The 23816-nt window shown below is 54.6% G+C and overlaps 11 protein-coding genes across 11 annotated transcripts; 5 read left to right on the top strand and 6 right to left on the bottom strand.

The window, feature by feature from the left end:
• Window positions 1–248: 248 nt before the first annotated feature.
• On the bottom strand, window positions 249–1234 carry BJX68DRAFT_237637 (uncharacterized protein). Its single transcript, XM_071040225.1, has one exon. The coding sequence runs from the start codon at window positions 1139–1141 to the stop codon at window positions 479–481; it is 663 nt and encodes a 220-aa protein (XP_070898978.1). The 5' UTR covers window positions 1142–1234; the 3' UTR covers window positions 249–478.
• Window positions 1235–1701: 467 nt separating this feature from the next.
• BJX68DRAFT_275968 (DUF4246 domain-containing protein) lies at window positions 1702–4003 on the top strand (the record flags this gene model as incomplete). Its single annotated transcript, XM_071047972.1, has 5 exons — window positions 1702–1767; window positions 1822–1880; window positions 1942–2020; window positions 2074–3015; window positions 3064–4003. The coding sequence occupies 5 exons, from the start codon at window positions 1702–1704 to the stop codon at window positions 3664–3666; spliced, it is 1749 nt and encodes a 582-aa protein (XP_070898977.1). The 3' UTR covers window positions 3667–4003.
• A 624-nt stretch (window positions 4004–4627) lies between these two features.
• Window positions 4628–6192, top strand: BJX68DRAFT_255429 (uncharacterized protein; the record flags this gene model as incomplete). Its single annotated transcript, XM_071043038.1, has 8 exons — window positions 4628–4726; window positions 4773–4898; window positions 4944–5018; window positions 5064–5249; window positions 5295–5544; window positions 5594–5785; window positions 5833–6033; window positions 6077–6192. 8 exons carry the CDS (start codon window positions 4628–4630, stop codon window positions 6190–6192), a joined length of 1245 nt encoding a protein of 414 aa, XP_070898976.1.
• A 366-nt stretch (window positions 6193–6558) lies between these two features.
• On the top strand, window positions 6559–8694 carry BJX68DRAFT_237606 (MDR family MFS transporter). Its single transcript, XM_071040224.1, has 4 exons — window positions 6559–7094; window positions 7140–7299; window positions 7347–7476; window positions 7524–8694. The coding sequence occupies exons 1-4, from the start codon at window positions 6807–6809 to the stop codon at window positions 8575–8577; spliced, it is 1632 nt and encodes a 543-aa protein (XP_070898975.1). The 5' UTR covers window positions 6559–6806; the 3' UTR covers window positions 8578–8694.
• Window positions 8695–9501, top strand: BJX68DRAFT_237605 (uncharacterized protein). The gene has a single exon (XM_071040223.1). It carries the CDS (start codon window positions 8792–8794, stop codon window positions 9257–9259), a length of 468 nt encoding a protein of 155 aa, XP_070898974.1. The 5' UTR covers window positions 8695–8791; the 3' UTR covers window positions 9260–9501.
• A 144-nt stretch (window positions 9502–9645) lies between these two features.
• BJX68DRAFT_267062 (F-box protein) lies at window positions 9646–11674 on the bottom strand (the record flags this gene model as incomplete). The annotated part of the gene is made up of 2 exons (XM_071045698.1): window positions 9646–9949; window positions 10674–11674. The coding sequence occupies 2 exons, from the start codon at window positions 11672–11674 to the stop codon at window positions 9646–9648; spliced, it is 1305 nt and encodes a 434-aa protein (XP_070898973.1).
• Window positions 11675–12424: 750 nt separating this feature from the next.
• Window positions 12425–15024, bottom strand: BJX68DRAFT_237603 (general substrate transporter). The gene is made up of 5 exons (XM_071040222.1): window positions 14408–15024; window positions 14271–14340; window positions 14076–14226; window positions 12865–14025; window positions 12425–12797 (listed from the first exon to the last, which is right to left on the bottom strand). The coding sequence occupies exons 1-5, from the start codon at window positions 14528–14530 to the stop codon at window positions 12650–12652; spliced, it is 1653 nt and encodes a 550-aa protein (XP_070898972.1). The 5' UTR covers window positions 14531–15024; the 3' UTR covers window positions 12425–12649.
• A 2072-nt stretch (window positions 15025–17096) lies between these two features.
• BJX68DRAFT_275966 (class I SAM-dependent methyltransferase) lies at window positions 17097–18296 on the bottom strand (the record flags this gene model as incomplete). The annotated part of the gene is made up of 4 exons (XM_071047971.1): window positions 17097–17543; window positions 17660–17937; window positions 18050–18157; window positions 18235–18296. 4 exons carry the CDS (start codon window positions 18294–18296, stop codon window positions 17107–17109), a joined length of 885 nt encoding a protein of 294 aa, XP_070898971.1. The 3' UTR covers window positions 17097–17106.
• Window positions 18297–18763: 467 nt separating this feature from the next.
• On the bottom strand, window positions 18764–20424 carry BJX68DRAFT_95199 (major facilitator superfamily domain-containing protein). Its single transcript, XM_071050074.1, has 2 exons — window positions 19905–20424; window positions 18764–19847 (listed from the first exon to the last, which is right to left on the bottom strand). The coding sequence occupies exons 1-2, from the start codon at window positions 20368–20370 to the stop codon at window positions 18925–18927; spliced, it is 1389 nt and encodes a 462-aa protein (XP_070898970.1). The 5' UTR covers window positions 20371–20424; the 3' UTR covers window positions 18764–18924.
• A 502-nt stretch (window positions 20425–20926) lies between these two features.
• BJX68DRAFT_95186 (putative MFS monocarboxylate transporter) lies at window positions 20927–22611 on the bottom strand. The gene is made up of 3 exons (XM_071050073.1): window positions 22398–22611; window positions 22203–22344; window positions 20927–22154 (listed from the first exon to the last, which is right to left on the bottom strand). Exons 1-3 carry the CDS (start codon window positions 22544–22546, stop codon window positions 21192–21194), a joined length of 1254 nt encoding a protein of 417 aa, XP_070898969.1. The 5' UTR covers window positions 22547–22611; the 3' UTR covers window positions 20927–21191.
• A 384-nt stretch (window positions 22612–22995) lies between these two features.
• BJX68DRAFT_95135 (uncharacterized protein) lies at window positions 22996–23740 on the top strand. Its single transcript, XM_071050070.1, has one exon. The coding sequence runs from the start codon at window positions 23120–23122 to the stop codon at window positions 23642–23644; it is 525 nt and encodes a 174-aa protein (XP_070898968.1). The 5' UTR covers window positions 22996–23119; the 3' UTR covers window positions 23645–23740.
• Window positions 23741–23816: the final 76 nt, after the last annotated feature.

The raw sequence follows: 23816 nt of genomic DNA, 5'->3' as shown, positions 1-23816 counted from the left end.
CAAAGTCCAGAGAAGGGTCTTCAAGGCCTTAGATCAGCGGATTCCATTTCCACTTGAAGGCAACCTATAGACGATTCACACTGGAGTTAAGCTTCGTCAAACCGTGAAGCATGGGGTCAGCCAGGTCACCGGAAGAGGCGAATAACCCTGGATAGGGTTTCCCTGTAACTCTGAACACGCGGCCTCGACGGCGACTTTACTGCAAAGGCTTGTGTCTAAGTGAGTCGAATAGTCCAGAAGGAAGGAAATCTACTCAATACTTCATTCAATGTATGTAGTTAGGGCATGATCAAAACCACGACTTGTCTGTGAAGAAATCCGACCTTGGTAAACCCTAAATCACCAGCAACTTCCTCTCTAGGCTGCAATGAAAAGAGCCTCGGTAAAAGATGAATAGAACATGTAGCCCAGATCCGCCCAACACCATATAAACCCGTAGCGCCCACAATTAGAACTCGACATAGTATGAACAGGACATCTACCGAACAACCGCCTTCCTCATAAACGCCGCCTTATAAACAAGCTCCCTAACCTCGCCACTCTCAAGGACAACCGTATCCTCATACCTTGGCTCCACCTTCCAAACCACATACCCCAAGCGCTCATACCACTCCTGGTTACAAATCGGCATGACTTTCCTGACAGCGGGGCCCAGCACGGGGTCATAGTAGTGCTCTTTACTCATACAGTCCAACGTGGTGAATTCGCAGTTTGGGCTCCCGTAGGGTTCGTGTCCCGCGAGGGATTCGATCAGGCTCATGGAGGCGCGGCCCAGCCCGCTGCTGCGGTGCTCGGGGAGGATGAAGAAGGTGCGGATGGCCAGGCGGGTTTTGTCTGCGTTTGCGACGGATGAGTCGGGGGGTTCGGTGTAGGCGTCGAGCGAGATGTGGCCTGCGCGGATTGGAGTTGGTTCTGATGATGGGGATTCTGCGTCTGAGCCTGATTTTGATTCTGATGCTGAGGATGGAGCTGGCTTGCTCGTGGTGATCCAGAAGAACGATTTCAGCCCCGCGCGTTGCTTCTCGTGCCAGAGGGCGAGGGCCTCGGGGGTGTGGTTCCAACCGCACACCTGGCGCTGTTGGCGCAGTTCTTCGTATTCCGAGGGGTCGTCTAGGTTGATGGGGACGAGGGTGCACGCCATGATTACGACTTTTATTCCTTGGTGCAGGAAATGTTGAATCAACCTTTTTGGGCGGGAGAGAGAAAAGTTGGCCTCAAGGGAAGAAATCTCATGGCGTAAGCGGACTTTATCCTTGACGCGGGCAACCCGTCCGGATTAGCGTGCGCAGTGTTGGGGTCGGAGGTCCGTGAGTCATCGTCGAGGCCTACTGGCCGTTATCGATGCTATGACCTGCTACTGTTTATGCTATTATCTATCCTGGAAATTGATAGTATACTGCTTGGAAAAAAAGAAATATACCAAGCTTCCCAGCTCGTTACACAAGCCAAGCCACGCCCCCTCATCCTGGTTAAGGCCCTCCCAGACACTGATGCCTTGCAGCCTGAAAAGGGCCAAGGTCTGCCTGGCGGTGCCTGGCACGTGGTCCAGCGGGGCCGCCTGATCGGAGCCTGTGCCTCGCGTTTGTTGACCTCGATCCTATAAAGGTGGTGCCTCAATTGCTTCTCCCAGACTTTCCATATCGCAATTTACTTGATTTCGTGGCAAGGGTTCGAAGACGTCCATATCCCCTTCCCACAATCATGCCCAAGCAAACAACGCCCTTTGAGCTGCCGGGGTGGAATTTACCCCTGACGCACAAGCCCGTGGTGCGCATTTCAAATATCTTCTTGAAAAACAGGGATTGAAACTGACCAATGCAGCGGGACGTGAGATTTGCCAATGCATTGGATACGAACGATATCGAGGTTGGGTGGTGCGGGTAAGAATCGCAATCGCTCTGATGGGCCTTGGATTTGATTGAAACTGAGCTGGGCTATCAGATATACATTTACGCTGCGCGAGCTCCTCATGATGCAGATCATGGAGTCTGTGACTGATAAGCCGGATTGGGAGAAGAAGGTATGTTTACGAGATCCATTAATTGAATGAATCATGCTGACCGAACCACTCAGGTCTATATCGAGGAAATCACCAACAAATGGAGAGAGGAGATTGCCCAGAGCGGCAAGGACGTCACTGATAGTATGATCGAATACATCATGGACGAGCTAAAGTGGAAAGCCGAGGAATATAAAAAGACCGGCATTATTACGGCCTACGATCCCGGCGTCATCAAGTCCGACACCATCATCTCAAAGGACCTTCAGCAGAAGCTGATTAACGCGGTCAAGCCGCTTGAAGACGTCCCGGAGAAAGAAAAAGACTATCACCCACGGTCGGACGACAAGGTCGTTGACCTCGTGCACCCTTCGCTCTTCCCGCTCATCTACGGACGCACCAAGATCCTCCCGGACAAGCTGATTAGCCTCGACGACTGCTTCTTTAGCGTCGGACAGGGCGAGGTCATTAAAGTCCCGGAAGAAGTAACCGCCCCACAGGGTTGGGACTATCAAGGCCATGACCCGTACAGCCACAAGTTCCAGTGGCTCCCGTGCAACGTCGAGTTTACAGACGATGGGCAGTGCAAGATCGCCTCGTACATCAACAACCTGCACCCGGCAAAACACAGGGAGCTGTACGGTGTCATTGAGCAAATCATGACACGCGCTCTTCCTCTCTGGAATCTCTCGCTAACGTCGTGGAGCTGGGATATTCCGCGTCGCATTAAGTACAGGATGGTCGATTATCTACCTGATGTAGAGCCCGAGCCTGAGCAGGGATCTGACGAGGAGGATGAAGCTTTTTGGGACCGTCAGGAAGCCTGGCGAGAAAGACGACAGCCGATACATCCCGAGCCACGGGGCTTCCAGGCTCCCGAGCCGGAACAGGAAGAGCCGCTTTTGGAGAAATTCCGCGAGAATGGGCTGCAGGTCATTGTGAAGCTCGCCAATATCGAGCTCACACCGGAGAAACCAGAATATGAGGGTGGATCATGGCACATTGAAGGACAACTGGTAAGGACACTTTGGCACCTACCTGTAGTCCAATACTGACGCTCCCAGAACGAACGAATCTGCGCCACGGCCATCTACTACTATGACTCGGAAAATGTCACGTCCAGCAGCCTCGCCTTCCGTCACCGCGCATCAACGGACTTTTTTGATGACGTGGAGTACGAACAGGGCGAGTTCCAGTTCCTGCGCGTCTTTGGCTTCGATAGTGACGCCGGCAATGACCGCAACGGCTCCAAAATCACGCAAAACCTCGGCGCCGTTGATACACGGGCCGGGCGTCTCTTGACCTTCCCTAATACATTGCAGCACTGTGTCTCGCCCTTTTCTCTCGAGGACCCTACGAAGCCAGGCCATCGCAAGATCCTCGCCCTGTTCCTGATCGACCCGACACGACGGGTGATTTCGACGGCGAATGTGCCGCCGCAGAGAGAAGACTGGTGCGAAGAGTGGAAGGAGGCGACGAGGGATGTTCTGGCGCCAAGATTGCCCGTTGAGTTGCAGCAGATGGTGCATCGCGATGTAGACTTTAAGCCGATGACGCTGGACGAGGCGAAGAAGTACCGGTTGGAGCTGATGGACGAGAGGACGGCCAAGGTGGAGCAGGAGAATCACGAGTTTGAGGATGGCGGATTTGCGCTGTGCGAGCATTAGTCTCCGACTGCTGTGCCTTTAGAACCTGGTACTAGGCTTGTTTGTGGGTTGGTGCAGTGCAGGTCTTGCGAGTCTCGGTACATTTTTCTACATTTAATGCCCGCCTGCTGTGAAGTCCCCGAAAGCGTAGTGAATATTTCATCCTGGGTGAGAACCCTGCTAAACAGCGCTGTGTTAAACTCTGCAACACGAGGAACTTGCTTGCCCAGAGTCGAACAAACCCCGGGTAACAGGGATTGAGCCTCTGCTGATCTGCGCGGCCGTTGGGGTATGTCCTCACTGGTGCGACGTGACGGATCATTGTGAGAGCATGACGGTGCCTGAAGAATGGCATGGAAGCCATTACCCAGCATCGGGACATTAGTAGAGTTCCAAATCGAGCTAGCAGGGTTCCTATCGCAATTCCCCGTGCCCCGGAGACGAAAGGAGATAATATTCCGCATCCCGGGGCCGACAGATCGCAGTCGAGTGGAGATTAAATCATGGCCCGACGGCCCACGCGGTGCAGAAAGAGTATTCGCTCAGCTCTGCATCCGGCCAAGGCCGAGAGATTTGAGCGACAACGACTCGACTCGCTGCAGCTGTAGACACTGCGGGCACTGCGGACACTGCGGACGCTGCTGGGGGCTGAAGGATCATGCTGCCCAGAGTATCTTGGCGTCTTATTCGCAGCAGATCATGCACAGGCGGTGTTGGCGTGCATCCCATACGCAGAGCCAATCGACTGCCGATACCTTCCGAGTCGTGTTCTCGTGTGGATGGGCATGGGCATGGGCCGGCATATACGAACCCGAGGTGCAACTCCGAAAACAAAAAAAAAAAAGCATCTCCGAAGCGAAGCCCAGCCAGCGAAGCATAAATAGTAGCGGGGGCCTGCGTCGGGGACTGACAATGAGACTGACGTGTTGATATTCGCCCTAGCGACAAGTGGCGAGAGTTCGAGTCCGAGTCCAAGACCAAGATGAAGGAACACCATCCTCTTAACGTCGTTGTCGTCGGTGCCGGTATATCGGGGCTTACGGCTGCTATTGCGTTGGGGAAGCAGGGGCATCGTGTTGTGGTACGTTGCACAGTGACCATGTGGAGCTGGCTAGTAACTAGGACAGGTCCTCGAGAAGTCCAAGTTCAACAAGGAGACTGGTGCTGCGATAAACCTGGCGCCAAACTGCACAGTCGTGTTGGAATGGCTGGATATTGACCCGCGGGACTTTGGGGGGACAGTGCTCGAAGAGGTCCGTCTGTCCACGGTTGGTGACGACTAATCCTGATAGCGATAGATGCGCCGATATGACCACAATGGGACGATCAAGTATGGCCAGGAGTTTGCCAACGTTCGCCAATTTTGGCAAGCTGTGCGTGCCCATCCGATGTGGAGATGACTGTGCTGACAGCAATAGGAATACTACCTCGTCCACCGAGCAGATCTCCACGGTGCTCTTAAAGCTCGAGCTATGAAAACTGCCGAGATTCACACGGGGTGTAATATCATTGACATTGACATTTGCGCCGATAGACCGGCAGTAACGTTGGACGATGGAAGAGTCTTCGAGGGCGATTTACTGATTGGAGCAGATGGACTCAATGTGAGAGATCTCAGAATAATCTGTAGCAAAAGTTAACATGGCCAGTCCATCGTACGCAAAGCAATCGCACCAGAAGCCTCCGCTCCCTACCCGGACGAAAAGTCGTGTTTCCGCTGGCTGCTCTCCGTGAGCGACATGTGCAGGCTGGACACGACCCAGCACGCAGTGAAGCCAGGAGTCTTTATCGAATGGGAAGCGCCAAAAACAAGGCTCGTAGTATATCCATGCTCCGACAACAAATTGCTGAATATGTGCGCCTTCGTCCCGACTGCTCAGGCAGGAGACCAAGGAGAAGGTACGCAGTCAAAACCAGACAAGTGTGTTGCCAACTGACATCTCCACAGGCTGGGAAGCGACCGGCAACAAAAGCGCACTGGTCAACGCCTTTGCAGACTTTTGCCCGGCGGTGCGCGAATTCGCCGAGCGCGCAGGCGACGACCTCAAAGTGTGGCAGCTCTACGACATGGCAGCGCTCCCACGCTGGGCGCAAGGACGAGCGGTGCTGATCGGAGACTCTGCGCATCCGTTTCAGCCATGTACGTTGGTCGTGCATTTTGAGGCGCCTCAGCTGACCAGTCGGTAGATCTCGGGCAGGGAGGGGCGATGGCCATCGAGGACGCGGTCGCACTGGCCATTCTGTTGCCACCAGGGACCACCGTCGACGAGATTCCGGGCCGACTGGGTCTGTACGAGACGGCTCGGAGGCCGCGTGTGGAAAAGGTGCTCGACTACACGAGGCTGAATGCGCGGGATGACGATGATCCTTCGGGAGGGAGAATCAAGCGTCAGTTTATCAGACCCTGTTTTCTTTTGATTTTCGATCGGAGAGGTAACCGTGACTGGGACAGCCACGCAAATGATCGAGTTTATGCAGACGACCATGTCGCATAACGAGGTGGCTCATTCGACGGCCATACTGGAGGAGTGTCTGATCCATGGATAGCGAGCGACTTGCCTGATGGGGACGCGGGGAATCGGATTAATAATGCTGTCAAGAGAGATGAAGCAGGGTCCAGCTCCACAGTATAGTGTGCTTATTTCCATGTGAATCTACACTCTTCTTCGTAATATCCAAATTGAATCATCCCCCAGAATCCCACCTCGTAATCGCGAGATCCAACGCGGATGGCGTTAGGCTGTGCTGTTGGTTATCTCCAGTCGCTCGGTTGGGCTGAGACAAACGCACAAACCGTCGGTGACTCACACCCCGACGCGTCGCCGTCCGCCGGCGAGCAACGGGGATTCCTGATGATTCCTCGTATCGGCCACTGCTGCCTTAATAATCCCCTTCTTTGGCTCGCAAGCCAAGGCGCTACTGGGATGCCGTGACCAATGCTAGCGAGCTTGGTGCAAAGCCAATTACGTGCGTGAGGCGTCCCGAAAGGGTGTCGGGCTCGTTAAGCCCGTGGACCGATCCAAGAGCTGAAGAAAACGAAATGACGGGAGGATCCAAACGGGCAACCATTATAAAGGGTTCCCGAATTCTTTCTGGCTGTCAGCTTCGAATCAGCAACACCTCTCATTGCATCTCAGTCTCCTCGTAGCAGAGCTTCCACCATGTCGACTACTGCAAGCAATACCGATATCGAAAAACCACCCCTGGAGGAGGCCGAGGCCGCTCCAGAGCAGGAGTATCCCCCTTTTGCTGCTGTCGCGGTCATCATCCTGGGTCTCTACCTCTCCGTCTTTCTCGTCGCGCTCGACCAGACCATCATCTCGGTGGCCATTCCCGAAATCACGAATCAGTTCAAGAGTATCGAAGACATCGCCTGGTATGGAAGTGCGTACTTTTTGACCTCGACGGCCCTGCAGCCGTCCTACGGTCGACTCTACAAGATTTTCAGCGTACGTCCCAGCTCCCTCGTATTTGAGTATATCTAACCCCATTAGGCAAAATGGGCTTTCCTCTTCGCCGTCTTTGTGTTCGAGCTCGGTTCCCTCATCTGCGCTGTCGCTCCATCTAGCACTGTCCTGATCGTCGGACGCGCCATTGCTGGCATTGGAGTTGCTGGTATCTTCTCCGGCGCAATGGTCATTATCGCATTGACTGGTAAATCTCTCACGTCATCTATAGCTGGCATGTGCTAACATGAACAGTCCCACTCGCAAAACGACCACTGGTCTTTGGAATGTTTGGCATGGTCTGGGGCATTGCCTCCATCGCTGGCCCCTTGCTTGGTGGCGCCTTCACCGACTCGGTCAGCTGGCGCTGGTGCTTCTACATCAAGTACGTACCTACACTAGTAATTCCCCGAGTCCAGCTAACAGTATTAGTCTCCCCATCGGAGGCGTCTCCCTCGCCATCATCATGTTCGTCCTCAAGCTCCCTGAGCAGAAAGAATTCAAGGGAACCCCGGTCCTCGAACGCATCAAGCAACTGGACTTCATCGGCGCCTCTCTGATCATCCCCTGCATCATCTGCCTCCTGCTCGCTCTGCAGTGGGGCGGCAACAAGTACGCCTGGAACAACAGCCGCATCATCGGCCTCTTCATCGGCTTCGGTCTCCTCCTCATCCTCACCATCTACTCGCAAATCAAGCTCGCCGACCGCGCCACTCTCCCACCGCGCATCATGATACAGCGCTCCGTAGTCGCATCTTGCACCTACGCCCTGCTCTTCGGCGGGTCATTCTTCGTCCTTGTGTACTACCTTCCCATCTTCTTCCAGAGTGTTCGCGGCGCGTCAGCTATGAAATCGGGCATCCAGCTCCTGCCCCTCATGCTCGCGACCGTCGTCTCCTCTGTGCTCACAGGCGTGTTTGTCACGATCTTCGGATACTACACTCCCTTCCTGATCGGTAGCACCGCACTCGCGGCCATTGGCGGGGGCCTGCTAACCCTCTACTCCATCGACATCTCCGACGGAAAATGGATCGGCTACCAGATCCTCCTCGGCGCAGGTGTCGGCGCGGGCTTCCAAGTCCCCATGACAGCCGTACAGACCTCGCTAAAGGCAGCCGACATCCCACAGGGCACAGCAGCAGTCATGTTCTTCCAAACGCTCGGCGGCGCCCTCTTCATCGCCGTCGGCCAATCGCTCTTCCAGAACGGTCTCATTGACGGAATCAAGAAGTACGCGCCCTCGGTTGACCCCGCTGATATTGTCGAAGCGGGCGCGACGGAGATGAGGTCTATCTTGGAGAGACTGGGACAGACCGACCAGTTGCGGAATGTCATTCTGGCGTATCTGGACGGGTTGAAGGATTCGTATCGCCTCAGTGTCGCGCTGTTCTGTGTTGCGTTTGTCGCGGCCTGCACGTTTGAGTGGAAGAGTGTCAAGGATGGCGGCGCTGATGGGAAGAAGGAAGCTGCTGTGCCGGCGTTGTAGATTTCTTCTTCTTCTTTTCCTCCTTGTATTTCGATGCGGTTTAGATCGGCCTCGCTATACTTTACTACTGGATGCTTAATGACTAATAGACAAAATACACTCCGCTTAATACTTTCAAGGTACCGTCTCGCCTGATCTCACCACTGCTAGATCCTATGCTCCTTCCTTTCTGCCTAAACCCACTATCCCGACTCGGAGATGACCACATCTCGGTATGTACCCGGACTTACAGGAGGTAACCAAGCTCTATCTCCGCACAGGAGGCCTGATGAACCAAATTACCTGTCTGGTTGGCACGGCCGTGAGTACGGCTGAAAACTCGGCGAATCCTTCGGCGGAGGATTTGACTGGTAGTAGTCTAGCACCGGCTGGCCAGCTTGGTCTAGCGGCTAATTCCCGACTGATGGGCCTTGGCATGATTCACGAATCCCACACCCACCCAGGTAGGCCTTTCTTGGGTGGTCATCGGTCATCAAATAGTCCGACAAGGCTGGACTCGTCTGGATGTCCGGGACTGCTATGGATTAACAAACGGACCGCGGCGGCCAAATGTCTTTCTATTCTTCCGACGCACGAACGTCATCTATCGCCTGAGCTAGTCGGACAGGGTAGTAATTTCTGTCAAGTGAGGAATAATGGAAACTACCCTAGGCTTGGTAGCTTTGCTGCGTACGATTATTAGGTTAGGATTGCATGACCGGTCTTCCCATCCGTGGATTCAGCATCTAAGTCAAGATTCAAGGTTCAAGATTAAGATTAAGCTTCAGGCGCCACCCTCAGTTAGAGGCGCAGCGAAGCTTAGACGAAACCGAATCGAATCTTCTTTTTCTTCTTCTACCCTCCTAAGCGTGGGCACATTACATCACCTGCACTGGGTCGGGCACCGCATTGTAGAATCTCAACGTGTGTATATCTCTCCCCTCTTTCAATAATATGCGATACAAGTAAACCAGTTCACATATACCAGTCTCCGAATAATAGCACTACCAATACCAATAACAATAATCTCCTTATCTATCTATCTATCTTCCCTCTCCCCCTCGCATAATCCCAGAATAACCAGAAATATCACCGTCCGCGATGAACCCACTCCTCACCCTTCTCGCCGTCCTCTCCTTTCACCCCCTCCCCTCCATCCCACCCTTCGCCTCGGCGCAGGAAGTCCCCTGCGCAGGCTACGGCTCCGTCTGCATCTGGATGGACCCGCAGTCCGACGACTTTGATACATGCACGTGCGCCTCCGGGACGCGATGTCGCCTGGTACGCCTTGTCCCCGGCATACTGGATGAGGATATTTCGGCGTATCTGTGTACGCCGGATTGATTGATTTTCGAACCCCATGTGTGTTTGCTTGCTGGATGGAAGAAGTGGGCTGGGAGGGATTGTTTAGGAAGAGAGGAACGGGTGGGTTTGGTTTGAGAGGGGGTAGATTATTTTTGGGGGGTTGGCCGTGGTGTTGATAGGACTAGGACCAGGCGTTGTGCATGGATGATGGGGGAGGGACTACTTCTGGATGTATGGTAATGGGGAGAGCTGCTTTTGTACTTTGACTGTGCTGTGTCTCTTGTTAGTATGATAAGACTTGTGGCTTGCGATTCATAGTCTGGTGGTGGCTTGCTTGGAAGGCCTGTGTCAATTACACCGTTTCCCACTGCCCATTTATCGGGGTTTACACAGATTATAGGCCGGTAAGCGCTGGCAATGTAAAGCAGGAAGTATAAGCAAAGTCCTGATGAGTGGCTTGAGCAGCTCGCTATCTCAGGAGTGTGGTTTGTGGCTTACAGAACCAGAACCACTCCTGTACCTAGAACATATCAACTTAATATAGCGTGTTAGGCCCCGCGCCATGGCAGACTTTATATCCCACTCGCCTCCAGGACCTGCATAACATCGAAACAGACGACAAATCACCACACAGCCACGATAAAAAAGACAGAGACGGCCGATACCCAGGATGCTTTTGAACTGGTCCATCGGTGGCGAGTCCTGCAGTTAGACTAGAGCACTAATACATATTCAGTGACTCCAAACAGCGTTTCATCCGCCTCCTCTCTTCCGAGCAACAACGCCCATTCGTCTGCCACGGTCTCGAGTACGCACTCGAGCCTAGGTTCCTGAAAGACCTCCAGACAAAAGCCGATTCGGACTCGGATTCGGATTCGTATGCGGTGGCTATGTTACCGAGGAAGAAGAAGGCCGTTGGACAATACTGGCAAATATGCGCCGCTGTATCCTGATTGTACCAGCCGATGTGGATGAGGTTATAGTGTGGGCAGCCGAACACGGACTCTTGCGGGCTGGACACTGCGCCGAGCTGGTCCCATCCCTGTCTTATGCCGTCCTCGGTGATTGCCAGACTGTGGCGTGTGCACACCATTAGGCGCTCATTGCGCTCATTGTCCTCATTGTCCTCATCTCCCACGAGTTCTGCGCGGATTTCCAGCCTGAGGGTGCCGTGTCTGCGGTTCGTGGCCATGCAGCGGTGTCTGAGTGCCCGATGGGAGTTCCGGTCGTCGAGTTGAAGCACATCAAGGATACGCTGGTCAAGGTTCGTTGGAGCGATGCCGCTGCGAAGCCATTCTCTGAGCTTCGCGCCGGTCATGGGCGTCAAGGCGAGGCAGTGGCACAGATCGACGACATTTGTGCCAAATCCGCACTTTCGCTCAATTTTCGGAATATCCCAGACGTTCTCGGGGAACTCGTCGCGGTGATGGAGCTTGAGGCAGGCGACGCAGAATGGATTGTCGGGCGTCTTCAGCTGGAGGAGGAACTGGGTTCGAGGAGCTATCTTTGGCAATCCATAGGCGGCAGACCCTTGCTCGAAGATCCCTTTTGGCCAAGCGAGGTCCGGGTGCTGGAGGCTGTTTCCGAAGAGATTATAAAGCGTCTTGCAGGTGAGTGCGAGGCAGGCTTGCGATGGGATGGGCAGGAACGAATGGATCATCAAAAGGATCTCGGGCGGGTACTCGAGAAGCCGCGGGTCAGTCTGTTCCTTAGCCGCGACGGTGATGGAAGGTTGAAGAATGGAGGAGCCGTCTGGAGCACTGAGGGAGACGGACGGGGGCTCCTCCCCAACTTGGAGAGAGGTGAGACTCATAGCGCGACCAGGAAGGAACGACAAGGAGGAAGACTCGACAGCGCCCGTGAGGCAACAATTTCACTGCCACCTAAAAAAATAATAATCAACTTGGGCTGTGGTGTGAGTTTCGCTACGAGCCATCGAACTAAGGCTCCGGCCCAGAGGAACAATAGGGTTCGACTCAACTCAGAACACGATGCAGGCCGGGATTACGCGTATAACCATGGTATTTGTTGGAAGAGGGTTCCGGTGAAGTGCATTCGACTGAACAAGCTCTGGAAGGATGGAGATGAATATGGGTCAAGTGGAGATGATGAATGATGCTCGAGAGGGTTGCTAAAAAGAGGCTTCATGGTCAGCAGGAGAGGTAACCTCAGAAGAGATTGACATTCGAGCAAACAGGATGATGCGATGGTTGCTGTACAGGTCGATTAAAGCCGAGATTTCGGGCTGTAGAGAGGAGTTTTACCGTCACCAAGGAGAAAGGAGTAGTGTGCGAGCGATCCGATCTCCAAACATAATTACATTCAGGCAAAAAACTCTGACGAGGCAAAGAAGACGATGCGATGAGTGTTGTCGATGGAACAAGTGGGCGAAGGTCGAGATTTGAAGCAGAGGCTGACCCCCCTTGCTCCTTCCGTCAACAGTATCGCACCGACTGGCACTCCTCGCAGCCGGCATCGACTCCTTGGCCTTGATCGTCGTGCTTCATGTACACTGGAGCGATAAAGCTGAATCGACAAACTACGTAGAAAAGGCGGCCAATCACATATTACAACATCGTAGCATTGTTAAGTAACCTCATCAGATCAAGGATCAGCTAAGTACAGAGAAAGTTTGCCTCCAAGGCTGCAGTACAGCGCGCCCAGGTGCGTAAATAGCATAAGAGCAGAGTTAAAAGGGGGTATTGGTAAACATTTGACAAGAAAAGAGGCGGCGCAGCGCAAGCGGCCACGGCCTCTTTCTTTGCGTTGCTTTTCAGTGCGCAGGGGCTCAAGCGTCGCTGTGGTCGACGACCTTCTCGGTGACGGTTCCGTCGGCCTGCTGGATGACCTTGTCGACCTTCTTGGAGGCCTTGACGGGGTAGGGCTGCTGGTAGACCCAGTCGAGCTCCTCGAGGGTACGGCCTTGAGCCTCGACACTGGAGATGGGAGGTTAGTTTCAAATCAAATACTCTTTCTTTGGTAAGTGGAATAGGGAGAACGTACCCGAAGAAGTACCAACAGACGGTTTCGATGCAATCCCAGCCAACAAAGACCCAGATGTAGTTGTAGGAGATGGAATCGTACGCCTCGGGGGTGCAGTAGGTGTTGATGAAGCCAAAGCAACCGGTGAGGAATCCATAAAAGGCGAGACCCTTGGCACGGCGGCGGTTGTCGAGGGCCTCGACGGGGACGACACCTTGCAGCGGGGTGTAGGTGAAGGAGTAGACGATGTTGAAGAGGAAGTAAAAGGCAAGCGCGGCCTGGCCAATGCTCTTGGAGTCTGTCTTGTGGAACTCGTGGCTGGTGGCACCGTTAATGGCGAGCATGACGGCGCAGATAAAAGTACCGATGACCAGGACCTTGCGCCGGGGCATGCGGTCGGTCAGGGACACAGCGGTTCCGGCACCGAGGGCCTGCAGGCACTGACCGAGGATGTTGAAGCCGAGCTGCTCAGCGGTGGTCTCGACACCGATTTGGCTGAAGATGAGGGGGTTGAAGTAGCCCAGGCCGTTGCCGGAGAATTGACCAAAGATGCCCATCATGGCCACCTGGGCCGTACGCCAGCGGGCCTCGCGCGTGTTGAAGAGCACGCGGAAGTCCCACCAGGGGATGCGGCGGTCCTCGAGATCCTCCAAGACACTGGCGCGGATTTCCTCGATCTGAAGCTGGACGAGACGAGCCTCGGGGTTGCCGCCGCCGTGGTACTTGGTGAGGAAGGCAATGGCTTCCTGCTCGCGGCCCTGGGAGAAGAGGTAACGGGGGGACTCGGGGAGGAACCAGACAGAGCACAGGACGATGATGCAGGCGAAGCACTGGCCGATAAAGGGGATGCGCCACGACCAGGTGTTGTCGATGTACGCGGTGCCAAAGGTGACGAGGGCAGCGGGGATGGCGCCTCCAAACCAGCCGCAGTTGTAGAAGCCGGTGGCACGACCACGCCATTGGGGAGGAGCCACCTCCATCGAGTAGGCAGGGGCAGCCACTGTCATGAACTGGATGCCGGAACCGAGAACGAATCGGCCGACGGTGACCTGCGCGAGGCTGAACGAACTGGCGGAAATGACACTACCGAGGATGATGATGACTGCGCCAAAGGTCATGCCGGCGCGACGACCCCATTTGTCACTCACCAGGGCGGCGAAAGGAGTAGAGACGATGGATCCGCTGCGATTTGTCAGTCCTGGGGAAGGCGCGATCATGCGGAATGGACTCACACAGAGTAGAGAGAAGAGATGACCGAGACCTGCCAGCCGGCGTCTCGGCTGCCCATGGTGGACTGGAAGTGAGGCATGACCGTGATGGCGCCAATCAAGGAACCATCATAACCGTTGGCGCAGGCGCAGCAAAAGGCAATGAAGACACAGACTGCGGCTGGTTAGACTGTCCTGTTCGGGGTGCGTGCAACATACAGTACAGCTTGATACTTTCCTTGCTCCATTTCTGAATGTGGGACTCCTGGATGGCAGCGAAGAGTTCGGCCTGGCGATTGTCAGCTCCCTTGTCCTTGTTCCTTCGTCGATCGCATTCCAGCGCGCAGTCGACATACGTTGTAGACCTCCTTCTCCTTGGCTCCCGCGTTGTGAGCAGTCTTGCCCGTGCCCTCCGCGACGACCGCGATGCCCGGATTGGCGACGTGGGCGACGTGCTCCTGCTTGATATCGGCAGACATGATGGGCGATGCGAAATTGCGAGCTGTCGAGTCTCTCGGCGAGCGTCTGTAGACAACTTGGCAGCGAGGGTGGGTCTAACAGAGGGCAGACGGGGATTTATATCCCCAGAGCGCGAGACCCTGGCCGCTCGTTCTCCAGATCGAACCACAGGCGCGATGCGGACAACGGCCCGAGACGGCCGGACGCAGCGTTTCGTTTCTGGATCTAGTGCTCGACGCCCAGCAAACCCAACGGCGCTACCCCGGATTCGTCACGGATTCCGGGGTCCGCGCTGCATCGACTGCCCCGTTTCGGCATCGGCCACCCAGGCGCGTTGGGGATCCCAGTCAAGAAAAGCAAAAGTGCTTGTCTCGTGTTTCAAGGCGAGTTCGTTGAAACTGCCAGTCTCCTTGGAACGATGATCATCTAGGCACACCCAAGCTCTTGACGAATACCAAGCGTTTCGGCAGAACAGCGCCAAACCAGCACACTGCAGTGGCCACACAAGTAATACCCAGACAGAGTCATGGGAACGACACACGCGCTTATCCAGCAGCTGGCACGAAAAAAGGCACGACTCAGTCGTTCCGTGACCTTCTGGACCTGTCAGGCCGTCAGCATCCAGCAATGTCTCACAAGTGGCTCCGTGCAGCCAACACACCAATCAGCAGGCGGCAATGTGAGACGAAGGATTATTAGAGCCCCAATCATTTCCCCAGTGGCAAGCATTGACAGGATATTGCACCAATAGTGAATCAGCTAGTCTGCAGTTCCGAGGCAGGCTTTGCCCCTATTCCACTCTGCAGTCACCAGTGCGGTCCAGTGCGGGTGCCCGCAGGGCCAGCAGCTGCTCGCTTAACGGTTCTGGGGAAAGACGCGTGCAAGTGTTGGGGGGTGTGACACTCAGATTCTTCATTTCATGCGCTGAGCTCAGTCGCCCGCCACAATATACCAGCTCACCTATCACGGCTCACAAGCTCACAACCGCGTCTCGGTCTTGCCTCCGCATGCGCTCCAGCTGTCTGCCCTTTGCGAGATGCACTGCACCCTTGCCTGATTGATTCGGACCCAACCATACACGACTGGCCCAACAATCGGCTCTGGTAGCCGAACACAGCGTCCAAGCTCACCACCTGAATCTCCAACACGAATCCTTCTCCTCTGAGTCGAAAGTTTCGACTTCCAAGGCGAGAGCTGTGCGGAGAACTCTCCTTGCCTCCCACGCTCTTAGCGGCTGACATGAGACCACTCTTATTCACAGAATCACAACCCCGTCGGTTCGCCCCGGAATCATCGACCTAGTCTCCGCAGACACTTCGCGTACACACATTCATTTGACGCTCTAGCAAGATCTCGGTTGGCAAAACCAACACGACTTCGTTACTCTCGTTCTCACCGGACTCCTTAGCTGGGAACCCCCTTCCTTGACCCTTTTGGCCCCCATCTCTCTCCATGTGAGAGGTAATAACTCGACACTTTAGACAAAGAACTAACGCTCTAGCGCCATGAGACTACGGCACTGCTGGACCGGGATCCCGAAGCTAACATCCGAAGCTGGGGCCCCGGCGAGAGTTCTCCGGACTGCCAGAGACGCGACCCAAAGCAACGGGCTCTGCTAGCCTCGGCCGAATGTCGTGTCGCGTGTATACCTGTGCAACTGGCAGGCATTCGTGGTTTGGCTTGGCTGTACTGTTTCCATGTCATCACAGCCTATGACTCTACCGTTATACGAGTGTCACAAGCCACCATACGCATACGCCCAATACATGGCCAGCACTCAGACCACCCGTCGCTCAGACAAGTCACGCCTTCGCCCCGGGTACAATCCTCGGTCGCCTCCGTCGAGACCCGTGACTCTTGCGGGGGGCGTTCGGCAGCCACTCCGCGTCCGATAAGCAGCCCGAGGCTGATGAGCGGTCATTGCGTGGTGGTAAGAACAAGCGAACAGCCAGCTGTGGTAATGTGATGTTGGATTTGCCTCTCTACTCACAAAGTCAGTCAGGTTCATGGGTAGAACGCTTTTAGTGGTTATCCAGTGGTCAGTTCCTCAGTATCGGAGAATCGGCCCTCGTTGCGTGGTCTTTATATTCGGCCGAGGAGGTCGCCTGTCGTGGGATTAGACTTTTGGACTACTTTACATCCATGTCACCAGGCTCTCCAGGTACAGACTGCAATTGGCTCTACCACTGTGCAACCTGGCCGAGCACAGTTCGCGCTCTGGCATGATCTTCACGACCACCTACCTAGGTCTAAGCATCCACTCTACAAACGTGGCCGGACGTGGCTGACATGGCGACTAACGTATTTCACTATCTGAGTCCGAATCATAACTAGGATGCTGATAACATTGATCTTCGACCTAACGCTGTCGTATCATCCATCATTTGAAGGTATACTGCTGGGAGAGGAGCCAAGAGCTAACGACCACCTACTGGACAAGCTCACAGCTCTCGATAGTACCAAGCCTCTTCATAAAAGGAGCAACCCTCATTTCTGTCATCTCATGCCTACGCGGGTAGGGTAGTTTCAATATGATTCCTTACAATCCTGTGCCTTCGTTACCCTTGACAATACCTCCACCACCCAGAACCCCTATCTATAAACCCCTCTTCCTCCCAACAACAACCCCAAACCTCAAATCAAGCACCTGCCCACCCCCCGCAAAAAGCTCCTTGACCCCCTCAACAGCTTGTCTAGCCCTCTCTTCTGCCTCCATCTGACTCTTCGCCTGCCCTGTAACCCTCAAAACAGGCGCCATGACCGCCGCAAACGCCTGGAGTTCCCAGTTCTGCGCTCTTTCTTTCAGTTCTGGACGGCCGGCGACGGGATACGTCGTACTGGATATATGGAGCAGCTCGTTGGACTGCGTGTATGCGTTCTCGATAGTAGTTGTCGGGCATGCGGAGAGGCTGTTCAACTCGAGGAACGTCAGCCACGAGGTGATGAGTGGCGAGGCGCGGGGGTCCGTGGCGCTGGGCGCCGAGGAGAGATGCGAGGAGTCGAGGTCTGTCCATTGGAGGTAGCCGCCTGGTTCTGTTTACCTTTTATTAGCATTCGTTCGCATCCACCCACACCTCAACCAGCCATTTCAGCCATGGAAAGAAAAAACATAATCTGGGATAAAGGAGGCGGAAAAGGGGCCGGCGTACTCAAAACCGCCACCAAATTCCGCACCGCAACCTCATACTCATCGACCTTGAGCGCCGAAACAAGCATGCGCACATGGACGAGGTCATATCTCTCCCGGTGCGCGATCGGGAACGGGCGCAGGATGTCGTGCACCGAAAGCGTGATTCCGTGCGTTTCCGGCGACGGGAGGAACTGCGCGGCGGAGATGTCGAAGCCGTGGAGGGTATATGGGTTTAGGCTTGGATTGGGGGAGGGGGAGTGGTTGGCTAGGTGGGTTTTCGCGTCGAGGAGCCAGATTCTGTTCGGATTTGTCAGATACGCCTAGTCTTGTTTGATCTTGATTTTTGTCTCGGGGGTGGTCGAGGGAGGACTTGGGAGAGTGTAGCCAAGTAAGTACGGAGTAGACGCACCCAGTCCCCGTCCCAACATCCGCGACACTGGCGATATTCTCCAACGGAATCGATTTATCAATCGGCCCGCCGACAATGTCGACGAGGAGTTTATGCTGCGCGTTGAGGCTATACCGGTGTCAGTAAGTATCCCACCAGACCTGTCTATAAAGATGGTAATAGTAGAAGCGCAGGGCAAGACTCACCGGGCAGACTCGGCCTCATCCCTCGCAAGTGGATAAATCTCCAAGGAAGGACCATCACCCATTGTTGCTTGGCGATGCACTTGCGATCAATCACGCATTCTCGGCGCCGGCCAAGGCTTGTATTTATATATTCGTGTACTCCGTACAAACCATGCATTCTTTCTTGATAAGTCTCGTGCCTAGGGTTCCAGGATACGCCTTATCGAGTTGAACTAGCGGATAATCTCCGCTTATGGAGACGGTTTCTAGCTTATCGTACGCAAATACGCTGGCAGATATCCCGGTGATCGGCACCGGATCGGCCGGGGCATTCATCCATTTGCTTGATAGCTCGTAAGCGTACAGGGCGTCCCCTGGTAAGCAGGCCTTCGACGTCATGCTGTAAGCTTCATTTGTAGTGGATGGGTGGCCTAAAGTCAGTGCCTCGAGCGAAGTGAGTGCGCGCAAGGCTTTTATGGGGGCAGGATAATACGATAGAGCGTACGGGTTACACGCTTGCGAGGTGCTAGACGCGGGGCGTATTATCGTCGTAAATACTAGTTAATAATATTATCTATCAGGTCTATATATACCCTGTATGTGTTGAATCTAATGTACAGCCAAAGGCTCAGCCTGTTGACATCTCTAAAAACCCTCTATAGTCTAGTCTATACACCCCAAACGCACCCAACCACCGCAGAATCCACCTGATCATGCAGTATTCTCCCCGGTGGCCTTGACAATATCCTCCTCAACAACCGTAACCTCATGACTATGCTCCAGCTCCGAAAGCACAATCCACGTCGGGATTACACAAAGCACCGTAATCCCAAAATTCAGCCCGATGCTCACAAAGTGGTTCGCATTGCCTTCGCTCTGCATCGCCCACGCAACCGTCTGGCCCAGCGCCTCGAACCCGCGCAGAATCCCACAGTGGTACGACAGCGACGAGATGTCCGTCGCATACTGGCCCACGAGCCAGTACAGGAACTGCTGAAAGGCCTGTCCGCCGAATGTCCAGAAGAAGACGAGCGCGTAGGATTTGCCGAAGCCGCCTTTGAACCAGTCGAAGACGGGGTTACGCTCGGAACCGTAGTAGAAGTCGTATTGCAAGATCGACGCCCAGATCCAGGTTCCGACGAGGACGAGGATTATGGAGCAAAATGCGATGCGCGCGCGGGTTTTGATGTGGATGCTTTGTCGATCCAGGAGGGCGGCGATGAGGAATGAGGATGCAATTCCGGCAAAATTCGTGAAGAACGACGAAAACGCGCGCGAGCGCACGGTGAAATACGTCGTGAGCCACGTACTCTGGAACCCATTGTAAAAGTAGCTGATGAAGAACGAGGGCAGGAGGAGGAGGACGCGCCGCGAGGCGAGGAGCGAGATGGCGGCTTTGAACTCGGCCGCCCAGGTCGGCTGCTTGTGGACCATGACGAGGGTGCGGTCTTTGCGCTGCACTTTGTGCGCGGGGCTAAGGAGGAGTGCGATGGGGAGGCCCAGGCACATGATGACGATGAAGACGATGTATGTCCCTGCGCTGACGGAGCCCGTTGTGGACTTTTGGGCGTTGAGGCCCAAGTTGATGGCGCCGCCGACGATGGGGCCCGCTGCTTTGGCGGTTTGCCAAATTGCTAAACGATGTCAGTATACACACAGCTGAATGGTTTAATAGTATATAGGCGACGCACCCAAATAGAAAGCGCGATCCTTCGGACTGGGATACCCGATAATAATCGCCGCCTCCGCAGCCCAAAAGAAGCCAGCCGAGATGCCGCACAGCGCGCTCCCAAAGAGCAAAAACCACGTGGTGGGCGAGTAGTTGTTCGTATACAAGCCCGCGCCATAGATCGGATACCCGATTGCGCCAATCGCCAAGCCATACCGGAGGCCGATGCGGTTATTGATCGCGCCGGCAGCCACACAGACCACAGCGAAGAGCCCATATAGAAGCGCATTCGCCGCCGAGACAGCGTACGGCTCTGCGGCGCCGCCGGCGCCCAGGTTGTTCAGGGCATCCCACATGCCTGGCGCTGTGAAGGAGACGCCGCTGGCGATGGCGATCTGGAATGGGATCGATCGGAAGACGGATCGGAGCCGCGAGGACGCCGGCGCTGCCGGAGCCATCGCTGGCGCTGATACCTCCACGGATGTCATTTTGACGGGGATCTGAAGGATTCAAAGTGACAGTGTCTTCCACGTGGCGAGCGCAGCGAAGGAATGAAGAAAAAAAGAAAAAAGTCGGAAGCTTGGGGAAATAGCATTATTGGGATCGGAGCGAAGCCGGAGTGGGGCCGGCGATTGCGTGCTCGCCATCCAGAAGATTTTTCAGCGATTCTGGTGGCTGCCAAGAACTCTTGACAGGTTGACGTCTGTCACCAAGACTCTGGAGTAATTCATGGAGAGTCTGTATCTGATTAGATCGGACATCTCTTGATCTAGAATCCATTCGTGTCACTGCTGAAGCACAATCTGACTGCTTTGCCACTGTGGCGAATCTGGCGTACAGCTATATATATCGAGTTCTGTGTTTACAGATTCATGCTACAACTACTGGCAAGCGCCAGTGGCATCAAAGTTTGAAACGGTTTCTGAATTTTTAAACTGTTTTGATAGATGATAGAGTTTGATTCGCAAACAACCTCTGAACCTGAACCTTTTATAAGAGCAGAATCAAGAGGAGCGACACTGAATAATTATACGCATGAACAATAGACGCATCTTACTAGTAGAACATTCATACACCATTAAGCTACCAAGTATAATACATACATCATGATCATCCCATCCAAGCTTGCGCAGTACGTAGCTGCCCTGATGAAAACGGCAGGAACGCCCGATCGCTCCTTCCTTCCGGGTGTTATACAGTCGCGGCTTCCCTCCGTGACGCGAACCACTGATCTCTACGAGGCAGGTGGAACGGACGATGGAGAAGCCACTAGAATCCATCGCACCTTTCTGAACCGATAGGGTGCTCCTTACCGCTCTTGATTCCCCTTTCGACTATGAAGCACAGTCGTGATAGCTGCTAGAACCGTACACACAATCATCGATACCCCGGCAAAGATAGCCGCCTCATCATACCCATAGTTCCGGATAAGCGCTCCCGCAATAGGCGTCCCTGTTAGTCCCGCAATCGACACGACGAAGCTCGCCTGGCCGAGATACGTGCCAATCTGCTGCGGGTTCGGAGTCACCTGCGCCACGGAGGCTGGATACAGCGAAATAATGGCGCCAGAGGTGAAGCCGAAAAAGGCGACCCAGACGAGGAGACCTGCGGATGAGTCCACTCGAAGCCAGCACAGGAGGACGAGGGCATTTGTCGCGTAGACGGCGACGAGCATGCGGAGGCGGCCGAACTTATCGGCGAGGAAGCCTGGGATGACTCTCCCAAAAAAGGACGCGCCGTTTAGGATGGAGAGCGTGTAGAAGGCGAGGTTGCCAGACATGTGCACCTTTTCGACAGCAAAGGAGACGATGAAAAAGTAGGGGATCCACATGCCCCAGAAGCTGAAGAAGATTGCGGCTGTGAGGGTGGTGAAGGATGGTTGGAGGAAGGCTTTGGGGAGGAAGAGTTTGCCGCGGCGAGGGGGGAGGCGCTCTTTGACGAGGATGCAGGCGATGGACAGGAGACCGAGGATTGCGAAGCCGACTACGCGGACGCCCCAGCCGAAGCCGAGTCTCTTGCTGTAAAGCGCGTGATTCAATGCGATGGGCAGGACGAGACCGCCGATGGAGGAGCCAGCGGTGCAGAGCCCGATTGCAAGGCCTCGATGGCGGGAGAAATAGTGGCTGATGCATGAGATGGCAGGAGTGAACAGGAGGCCACCACTCAAGCCGCCGAGAACACCTTGTCCCAGGAGAAACTGATAATACTCCTTGCAAATACTGGTCATCATGATCGACAAGACGAATCCAAGCGATCCAGGGATCAGAAGCACCTGCACTACATAGTTAGCTCCGTATGATGGGGAACCCGTGGGGCATACATTGGCTCCATAGAGATCAAACAGACCACCGGAAACAACGCTAGTCGCATACTGAAAGAAGATCTGGACGGACCCGATCCACGCGATATCGGACGGAGACTTGTGCGAGAGCTGGTGGGTGCTATAGTAGTTTTCGTACACTCTGCAGCTGTGAGTTGGCGGGAGCCTGCGCTGCGCTACTAGTGGAGGACATACCCAAACGAGGAGAGGTAGCCAAACGCGCAGGCAAGCGCAATAGCTGAGCCGGCAACGACAGACCAGGCTTGAACTCCTCCTTCGGGAAAGGCTGGGTGGTTGGCCTCTATGCTCGGGCTTTCGCTCGACTTGTCGGTGGGGGCAGCCATTGTGAGAAGGTTGATTGTGAAGATGACGGAGAAAAAAAAATCTGCACGTCTTCGGAGAGATAAATATACGCCATCAGCTGAAGTGACTAGTCTCATGGCTTGTGAAGCTTGCGCAGGGGTGGGTGAGCTCGTATTGACTGGTCGGATCGGAATTAAGCCCGGACACCGTCGGCCGACCTGTCCATTTCTCTTCATCACCCATCTCACCTCCATCCGACAACTCACTTTTCCATCAAAAAGTCCATCTCGGAATGGAAGTTGCAATGACTCGTCGGCGCCAGATCCGAGCTTGCCAGCGCTACCGGACATTGAAGGTCAGGTGTGACACCCAGAGGCCGATCTGTGCACGGTGTGCCAAAGCTGGTGCCCGATGCGTCTTCCTGCCAGAGGTTGTCGCGCGAAGGAAGGCATGGTTGATCCAGGAGTGGCTAGCGATGCTGGACAAGAAATGTTTAATGTGGTACGGTCTCCTATGGCTTTGAAGTTGCGTCTAACCATAGTCTAGCTGGATGCATCTCCCAACGAAGAGACTCTCTTTCCATTCACCTGCCCTGCCACTTTTGGCCCGCTGCAATGCGCAGAACGTCCGAGTCAGCAGCGAAAGCGTGTTACGACCCCAACCAGGCTGGCAGGTATGAAACGGTCGTCAACGCGACAACTGAAGTCCGACATCTGCTAAAGCAAGCGGCAGCCCATCTGAGGAGAACACGGTCAGTCCAAAGCGCCGGGAGCGGCTTATACCGTAAAGACCTCGAAGGGATCATGTTCGATACCCTCTTTCGCGGGCTCTTACTGTCTGCCTATGGCCGGTTTGCCCGGGACGAGCTTGCGCCAATCCAATACCCTGTATCCTACTGGACATCATTGGATTGTGCACCGGCTATCCTCGTCCACCAACGCGAGCTATGGGAGGAACGGGGCGGAAACTCCACAATTACCAGATCCTTTGCGCGATTGTTCTGGGCTGGCTTTCTGGCCGCTGCGCTCACGCTGTCTTCGTACCTCCTCCAGGGAGATTCGCTGGAGCCACCGGGCTGTTGTGCGAGTCATGCCCGTGCCACCATTCAGGAGGCGCTCACGTCGTGTAGAGATATCTGACTCCTAGCAAAGGATAAGAACGCTTGTCATTCCAGGTCCCTTTCGTTGATTGATCAGGTTGTGTCGGTGTTGAATCAGATGGATTAGTCTGCCGGTGGTCGGAGGATCCTGGTCTACCTGACTACAATTTTCTACGTTTACCGGAGAACACTGTATTCGTTTGGTGATTGGC

The sequence above is a fragment of the Aspergillus pseudodeflectus genome, assembly GCF_044049435.1.
Source record: "Aspergillus pseudodeflectus strain CBS 756.74 chromosome Unknown BJX68scaffold_22, whole genome shotgun sequence".
In the NCBI taxonomy this organism is placed as follows: domain Eukaryota; kingdom Fungi; phylum Ascomycota; class Eurotiomycetes; order Eurotiales; family Aspergillaceae; genus Aspergillus; species Aspergillus pseudodeflectus.
This window is presented reverse-complemented; position numbering and strand designations above follow the sequence as displayed.

What these genes read in the sequence shown, in the direction of transcription:
- BJX68DRAFT_237637 (XM_071040225.1), bottom strand. Translation starts at nt 1,141, where the DNA reads ATGGCGTGCACCCTCGTCCCCATCAACCTAGACGACCCCTCGGAATAC.
- BJX68DRAFT_237606 (XM_071040224.1), top strand. Translation starts at nt 6,807, where the DNA reads ATGTCGACTACTGCAAGCAATACCGATATCGAAAAACCACCCCTGGAG. An exon ending in GACTCTACAAGATTTTCAGC is followed by an intron (nt 7,095 to 7,139) that starts GTACGTCCCAGC and finishes TAACCCCATTAG; the next exon opens with GCAAAATGGGCTTTCCTCTT. An exon ending in GGTCATTATCGCATTGACTG is followed by an intron (nt 7,300 to 7,346) that starts GTAAATCTCTCA and finishes TAACATGAACAG; the next exon opens with TCCCACTCGCAAAACGACCA.
- BJX68DRAFT_237605 (XM_071040223.1), top strand. Translation starts at nt 8,792, where the DNA reads ATGTACCCGGACTTACAGGAGGTAACCAAGCTCTATCTCCGCACAGGA.
- BJX68DRAFT_237603 (XM_071040222.1), bottom strand. Translation starts at nt 14,530, where the DNA reads ATGTCTGCCGATATCAAGCAGGAGCACGTCGCCCACGTCGCCAATCCG. An exon ending in AGGAGAAGGAGGTCTACAAC is followed by an intron (nt 14,341 to 14,407) that starts GTATGTCGACTG and finishes GACAATCGCCAG; the next exon opens with GCCGAACTCTTCGCTGCCAT. An exon ending in ATCTCTTCTCTCTACTCTGT is followed by an intron (nt 14,026 to 14,075) that starts GTGAGTCCATTC and finishes GACAAATCGCAG; the next exon opens with CGGATCCATCGTCTCTACTC.
- BJX68DRAFT_95199 (XM_071050074.1), bottom strand. Translation starts at nt 20,370, where the DNA reads ATGACATCCGTGGAGGTATCAGCGCCAGCGATGGCTCCGGCAGCGCCG. An exon ending in GGATCGCGCTTTCTATTTGG is followed by an intron (nt 19,848 to 19,904) that starts GTGCGTCGCCTA and finishes GACATCGTTTAG; the next exon opens with CAATTTGGCAAACCGCCAAA.
- BJX68DRAFT_95186 (XM_071050073.1), bottom strand. Translation starts at nt 22,546, where the DNA reads ATGGCTGCCCCCACCGACAAGTCGAGCGAAAGCCCGAGCATAGAGGCC. An exon ending in GGCTACCTCTCCTCGTTTGG is followed by an intron (nt 22,345 to 22,397) that starts GTATGTCCTCCA and finishes TCACAGCTGCAG; the next exon opens with AGTGTACGAAAACTACTATA. An exon ending in TTGATCTCTATGGAGCCAAT is followed by an intron (nt 22,155 to 22,202) that starts GTATGCCCCACG and finishes TATGTAGTGCAG; the next exon opens with GTGCTTCTGATCCCTGGATC.
- BJX68DRAFT_95135 (XM_071050070.1), top strand. Translation starts at nt 23,120, where the DNA reads ATGCGCAGAACGTCCGAGTCAGCAGCGAAAGCGTGTTACGACCCCAAC.